At 37.3% G+C, this 7,636-nt stretch overlaps 1 protein-coding gene across 1 annotated transcript in view; it reads right to left on the bottom strand.

Moving 5' to 3' along the window:
* LOC129092712 (high-affinity choline transporter 1-like) overlaps positions 1 to 5,915 on the bottom strand; it is an 8,108-nt gene extending 2,193 nt beyond the window's left edge. The window contains exons 1-6 of the mRNA XM_054600730.1: positions 5,732 to 5,915; positions 4,651 to 4,767; positions 4,028 to 4,183; positions 2,366 to 2,514; positions 1,763 to 1,906; positions 964 to 1,117 (exon numbers count right to left, since the gene is read on the bottom strand). Coding sequence (XP_054456705.1) covers positions 964 to 1,117; positions 1,763 to 1,906; positions 2,366 to 2,514; positions 4,028 to 4,183; positions 4,651 to 4,767; positions 5,732 to 5,915 — 904 coding nt within the window. The remainder of the gene's footprint in view (positions 1 to 963; positions 1,118 to 1,762; positions 1,907 to 2,365; positions 2,515 to 4,027; positions 4,184 to 4,650; positions 4,768 to 5,731) is intronic.
* Positions 5,916 to 7,636: the final 1,721 nt, after the last annotated feature.

The raw sequence follows: 7,636 nt of genomic DNA, 5'->3' as shown, positions 1-7,636 counted from the left end.
TTGTCATTACATTGTCATAATGATGTCATGACAGTCAGTTTTTGGTATTCTGTCAAACATCAATGACCAAGTGCTAGAATTGGTCTTTAACCTTGCACAGCTAATTATAATTATCATTGTCAACTTGCCATAAACACAAAAATAGATGCATATTTCGTTAATGTCAGGTTGTCGTGACAGAGACATTTTCTAGTAATGTCACTTTGAATAATGTCACGTTGTCATAATAAGGACATCTCAAACAAATTTAATGTCAAGTTGTCATGACAAAGACATTTTCTAGTAATGTCACTTTGAATAATGTCACGTTGTCATAATAAGGACATCGCAAACAAATTTAATGTCAAGTTGTCATGACAAAGACAAATTCTGGTTATGTCACCTTGATTAATGTCAAGTTGTCATAATGAAGACAACCAAAATAATGTCAACTTGTCATTACCAAATCGAATGACACTTAATGACAACAGTCATAAACGTTTAATGACATTGACATAATGTTTATGACATTTTTATGACTGTGTCATGTCACTCTTATGACAATGTCATGTCACTCTTATGACGGTACCTTCAAGTAAAGTGTTACCCAATTATCTTTCCTCTATTCACTTGTCTCTAATGATTTAAATTACTACCTATTATATCTTAACGCATAGTTACCAGTTTCAGCTGTCTTTTTGACCTCAAAGGTCTCAGCGATTAGAGTTTCTATAGACATGCCCACCCTAAATTTTTGTATGAACGAATATTAGTATTTTGTCTTAAACATCTCCTGTGATCCATTCATCACATCAAATAACTTCGCTTAGTATTCTTACCCAAATGTTGAGAAGCACAGCATTACATTTAGTAACTTCTGAGGTATTTGGTTTAATGCAGTCATCAACTCACACCCAAATTTATGTATCATCTTTGCATGTTTAAAAAAAAAAATCAGTTTATATCTTTAGAAGCTCTTATTACCTGTGGATACAGCCACTGCCCCGATCAGTATAGGAGGTATTCCAAATATCAAGAGTGAGAACGCCGCAACAAAGCACGTGACCCTAGCTGCCGATGTGGAAGAAGCAGACAAGGTCCTCTGGTGGAAAGCTTGGAATCCCAGGCTTCCCATTGCCTTGGGTGTAAAATAGTCAAATTAAATGTTTTTCCTATTCAATTTGTAAAAGTTGAGATATTCAATCACACATCACATTTAGGTATTTCAATTCAGAACGATAACGGTTAGATAACAATTGAACTAGTTGGTCATCATGTATCAGCACAGGCATCTTCTAGGGTACTTCACATGGTAACAAGGGTCTGGTCACGCACAAAAAAAATGTATTGTAATGGGTAACAAATATGGGCTTGATTGGGCTTGAAAACGGGGATGATTGTGTTTTTATTTTCACCTCTACAAATGTAATTTTATCAATCCCGGTACACCAGTCCCCAAAACTGGACCGATGCAGGACTCCCAATCAACCAATCGGGAACTGAAAGTTGTTTTTCATGACGGATAAGGTCTGAAGAAACACTTCGACCATTTCGGGACATTTACAGTAAACGTTCCTTTGCTTAATATTCTGTCAGCCCATTGTAACTGGAAAGTGACAATTTTAATCAAATGACGATGATACAATTTAAATCATAAATCATATTCCTGTCAGTCAAATCGATATTGCCAATATATTGTATGTAACCAACTGCAACATTATACGGAGGCTGATCTATTTACACAGGAGAACATTTATTAGCGTGTTAATATTCTTGAGCTCACAATAAATAAGAAGGTATCGATAGAGGTCCACACTGACTTCCTCTCCAGTTTACCAATCCAGGGTGCCTGAAAAGTGTTGTTCCAGGCCGTCTGGGTAATATCCACAGAGACGGGGTTCATCAGGATAAAGGGTAGACAGATACTCTGCAAGGATAAAGAACACATGACAACAACTAAAGCAAAAAGACTTACAGTCCAAACCATTTAAACAGCAAGATACGGCAAGGTAAGCTAATGAAAATGTGTGATTGTACATTTCAATATGAGAACCTAATTTCTGCTTAAGAGACAAAAATATTAAGTTTAATACCAGTGTAATAGGTACACCTGCATTCCAATGCAATCCAGTACAACAGGCCTGGAAAAAATCTTGTCTACAGTAGACGTTGTTTGATTGGAATATGTTATCAGCATCATTAAAGAACAATATGAATCAACCGAATAGATCACCACAAACTATGTAGGAACATTTATTAATTGCACAACTACTGTATCGGCCTTAATTAGAACAGTTTGTTTTCTTTACGCAGTAATGAGTGATGATTAGAGACTGTTGCTTCGTGTCGTCTTAAAATGTATTGCATAACAGTATATTATCCTCACCATGGTGACCAAAAGGAGGATGACCTGAATGATGTCGGTGTACGCCACAGAGTAGAGACCGCCCATCAGTGTGTAAATAATCACCACCGCAGTAGAGATCCAGATGCTCACAGAGTAAGGCAAATCCAAAATCACATTCATGGTGGCACCTGTAACACACACATGTACCTGTTTATGGAACTTGAGAAGATATCAAACTGACTTAATTGAATTCCCTGTAGACTTACTCTAGCCTTTATCACATCCACTACATGTCTAGCCCTAACCCACATATTAATGTTTTTGAAATTAAGCACAAATCCATCCTTGCTTTAAAATGTCATGGTTCACAATATTGGGAAAAGCTTAAAACTCATCAAATACATGCGTGACATTTGACATTCATAAAGTAGGAGGCAGGGATCAAACCATAAAACCTGTGTTTACATTATGACCCACTCTACCCAACAAGCTAGAGTCACCCCTTTTGTACTAAATCCTCATAATGTTCAATTCAGTTCAGTTTATTTTGTATAGCCCAGAATCACAAATTACAAATTTGCCTCAGAGGGCTTTACAATCTGTGCACATGCGACATCCTCTGTCCTTCCCTCACATCGGCACAGGAAAAACTCCCCTAAAAAACCCCTTTAACAGGGAGAAAAAAGGAAGAAACCTCTGGGAGAACGACAGAGGAGGGATCCTTCTCCCAGGATGGACAGAATGCAATAGATGTCACGTGTACAGAATGAGCAGCATAACAGAGATACAACACATTCAATGTATATGACATAAATGATTCATATAATAAGACTACTTATAATAACAGCAGCAATTATTACAGTAGAATTATAGTTATGAAAATAGGGATAATAATGTGCTTGTGCTTACGCAATGTTGTGCTTTAATTGATAGATTGGGTGTTTTTAATAGGGGTTGTATGAGGTACTTATCCATAGTCATTGTATTACCATCAGTAGACGGCAGTTGGTGCGCCCCCAATTTGGAGAAGCAGTCAGGAGTACCAGTAGCAGCATAATGTTTTTTAGCCACCTCTAAGGAAGATCTACCTTAAAAAATCAATATCAGTTCGAGTGTACGTTACGTCGGAGTATTTTCCGACATGGAATTGAAAGTGTATCTTATCTATACAGTTTTTGTCCACGGAATCTGGTGGCTTTGAAGACCGCATAGATACGTTTTCCTTTCAGTTCAGTTCCCCATCGGAAAGGGCTGTCTGACGGCGAGTAAAGGTGGTGAAAACATTCAAAATGTACCGCACACTTAAACAAATATTGATTTATTTATGGTGGGCCTTTCTTTTAGGTGGCTAAAATGTGTTTTTCTGCTGCCCCTGTCCACTGCTGTATTTTGCTTCGCTATCGTGTCGGTAATCCTACCTGTTTCCCCAAACTGGAGACCTGCAGACCGCCGTCTACAGTAGGTAACACACTAAGTATGGATAAGTACCTCATACAACCCGGCTTTAGAACATTTGGACTATCCCTTTAAATGTAGCTAAGGCTTTTCATGTCAATAGGTCTTTTGCAACCCTGGTTTTAAAATAATGTTGGACTTGGACTTGCTTCATCGTGGACTTAATTCAGCTGGTCTTGACTACAACTCTGATTGTTACATTAGAAACTATAAAGAAGTTGTAAGTAAAGTGCTTATATACCATACCTAAGCTGATTAGTGTTCCAGCGACCCACAAAATGTCACCCAAAAGTGCACCCAGGGACTGAACGGCTGTGAACGCTTTTCCATACTTGATCAGGAAAGGGTCCAATAAGGTCATATATTTCTTGTCTCTCATTGGCTTGATGAACACAAGGCCACCTGAATAATAAAGCAGATGGATAGATTTGGCAAATGCAAGATGCAAACATTCGAAGGTAAAACAGGAAAAAACATTCATCAATTACTCTGTATTCACATGCAATGTGTTACGGATACGATATATACCGTATGAACATCTCATCATGAGCCTTGCATTTACACCTAGTTTCAATAAGAGGCAGGTCAGGCAGACTTCATCAAACATAGTCTCAAGTCTCAAGTCAAGGGAAGCTATGTGGGACTCTGTTGCAAGGGGCGGTGTGACAGAGAGCAGCAGGCATTCGTAGGTTACCTGCAGCCTTACTTGCTAGGCTAAACTTACTTACAGAGAAAGTCATGCTAACTCAGCTATCCCTGGTGGTCAAAAGTCTCCTGAAGCAATGCTGGTTCTTCTTATTGTATATGTATATGTATGAAATATGCAAACATGATCAAACTTCTCTTGATTGTAATTCTTTAATACTTACCCAAAATTAAAGAAGAAGCAAATGCTGTCAGGTAGATTATCGCTGACATTAGTCCCATAGAGGGGGTGTATATCATCTCAGCTAAGCCCATGATTAAGCAGCCTCCAACCCACGTCGCTGCAGGATGGACAGGCACATACAAACAAACAACAAAAAAAAAGTGTATGCACACAAAAGGAAAAAAATGCATTTGACCAACTTTTTGCATTTGATTCAAGATTTTCATTCCTACTTTCCTGACATGGAGGAGGTCACTTATCAGGAAAAACTAATGGAAGTGTCATCTGACCGTGGCTGTAGAGAATTCAGTCAGTAAGCAACCCTGTATTCTAGAATTTACGTTTATATAGTACTAAATTGTTTTCTGCTGTGGTAGCAAACATGATTGCTAGCTGGAATATCTTCACACATGTTTTTGAGTAAATATTGCACTACATTTATGTATAGTGGATGTACAAAGCACAGGACCTTGAAGCTGGAGTCTGGGGTTTGAGTCCTGACCCACATGAGTGTTTAGGGTTAGGTGACAAAAGGACCTTTGTTAGGGAAAGATTGTAGTTTTGGTTAAAACCTTCACTAGTAGCCAGTGCTGCAAGTGCCTAAAAAGAATAATAAATTAAATATATTGTCGGTGGACATTCCATTGATAAATTTAATATCAAAGACGCGAGTGGGCTGCTGTTTACCTAGTTACCACTCACTAATCTCTTTTGTTTGTCTGGGGCACTTTTACTTTGATTTTGCTCTAAATTATTTACCTTGATTTAGTATTTTCTTTTCCGAGTATACAAGAGAGAGTTTTTATCTTTATCCATGGCACTTCAGCCACATAACCTTTAAAAAATAGGTAAATTAAGATGCATATTGATGAGAATATTATCTAACAATACAGAGAGTCAGTTAATTTCAGCTGGCTTTCAACTTTTAAATCTTATATATTATGTAAGTAGTTACATTCTGAAAGTGTGCATATGTAAAATAACTCAGGAAAGCAGGCTTTAGCTACCTTCTAGTAAAAGTATCCTGTTAAAGTGCCATCTGAGCTACCCGTGTCAATCATACTACAATAAAAATGCTTCACCTGTCATTGTGAATATCCCCACCACCTTTTTGATGCTTCGGTTTCCCAACAGGGTCATCTCCATTTTGTCAGCCGCACTTTTGTTCTCCTCCTTTTTAGACTTTATAGAAGCCCAGATTCCGACTCCAAGAACCAGCAGGTAGAAGACCAGCATTGCTATCACTCCAGGGATGTTGACAGCCATGATGAAAACTTAAGACACGTTAAGTCTGGTGAAACCAGTACAACGAAAAGTTCCACTGTTTGAATTGTCCTGAGATTGTTGACACAAGTCAGGTCACAGGTAAGGTAAGATAATCCTTTCCCACAGCGGGGAAATTTGCAAGGTACCAATGTAATAAAGCAGGGCGGGTTTGTTGTTGTTGTAAATGGTTGTGTAGTAACAGGAAATGCCTCTGCTATCCTTGATTCCTGAAACCAACATGCAAGTCATTTTTTAAAGACATTTGAGAGTTTCCTATAATATATAAACATAATTACTAGGAGACAGACATTTTACTTTTTAGCTTCTCTAGCCAAAGAAGCAGCAATCCTCTCAAATGCTCACAAAATACCTGTTTGTTACTCAAAACAGCAGCAGAGATTCAGATGCATACGGTGAAAGGTAAATCCAGAATCACACTCATGGTTGCACCTGTGGATAAACAGGTGGAAGTCATTAATTGTTGTACAAATTACATTCATTTGCAACTATCCTTACTATGTGTTGTACATTTGTCTGTAATGTATTAGACATACCTTTGAGTATAAAAACATTCCATGCCAATGAAGGCCAAAACAAGAGATATCTTTTCTTTGGTGGGGTCTGGCAAAAATTAAAGATTTCTAATAGGGCTGCATCAATAAAACCTCTGCCCTTAAATACCCAACTGTATTAATGTATTGTCATTTTGAAGTATCAGTGTAAAGCAGGGGTGGGCAATTATTTTTCCCAGGGGGCCAAATGAGCAACTGAAAATATTTTGGAGGGCCGGGCCAAAATGCCGAACTCAATTATGCATAATATACATTTTATTTCTATATAAAAAGCAGTAAATGGCATTGTTTTGACCGCTGGTAAGAGTGTATGTTATTATTTGGCAATTAAAAGGTGAGGTTAGCTTTCAAAAATATCATTTATTCAAATAGAATTTCCAAAATGATAAACAAAATGTGAAACATTTGACTCATTTTCAGTCACATTAATAACAAAGGGCATTTTGAGTTTCATATACTATTGAAACAAGGATTTTCTTAGCTTTCTAAAGACATCACATCATCTTTGTAGCCAAAATAAACAAGACATGTCACTGAACTGTGTAACTGTGTAAAGAAAAGTGTCCCAGTTTTGTAGCCTTTTTGACTTTACGACTTTACATGCCTATATTAAACATTTAATGTTATCTTATATATTATGTAAGTAGTTACATTCTGAAAGTGCAATGCCCAGGTCTGGTGTAAAGGGAACAAAAATGATCAATTCGCAAAATTGGCGTAAAAGTAAATTAACAGTATTTGTCTTTTATATAGATACAGACCTGACTTCTAGACAAAAAAGACTGTAGAGAATATAGAGAAGAACTTACTCATATAAAATACATTGATAGGCAATTTTTCAAAGTTTCCTAATATGGAAATGATCTGTGGTTCCATTCGTTAGGGGGAAATTTATCTTCAACATAACTGCATGTGCCAAAAAGGTCTGTTTACGTGCTAACCTATTGTGAGTGGTTGGAGGCAGCAACATAAAACATAATTGTACAACTTCAACGTTGTCACTTTTGTCGACGCAAAACAAATAAAACAGACTTGACTTTAGTAGTTGAACACAGACTTACCAACATACTCATTGTTGCTCCTATAATATATCTTGAAGTCCAGATTAGGCCCAGATTAAGTCCAGATTAGGCCCATTGAAGGGTTGTA

Source organism: Anoplopoma fimbria, chromosome 6 (assembly GCF_027596085.1).
Source record: "Anoplopoma fimbria isolate UVic2021 breed Golden Eagle Sablefish chromosome 6, Afim_UVic_2022, whole genome shotgun sequence".
NCBI classification, from domain to species: Eukaryota; Metazoa; Chordata; class Actinopteri; order Perciformes; family Anoplopomatidae; genus Anoplopoma; species Anoplopoma fimbria.
This window is presented reverse-complemented; position numbering and strand designations above follow the sequence as displayed.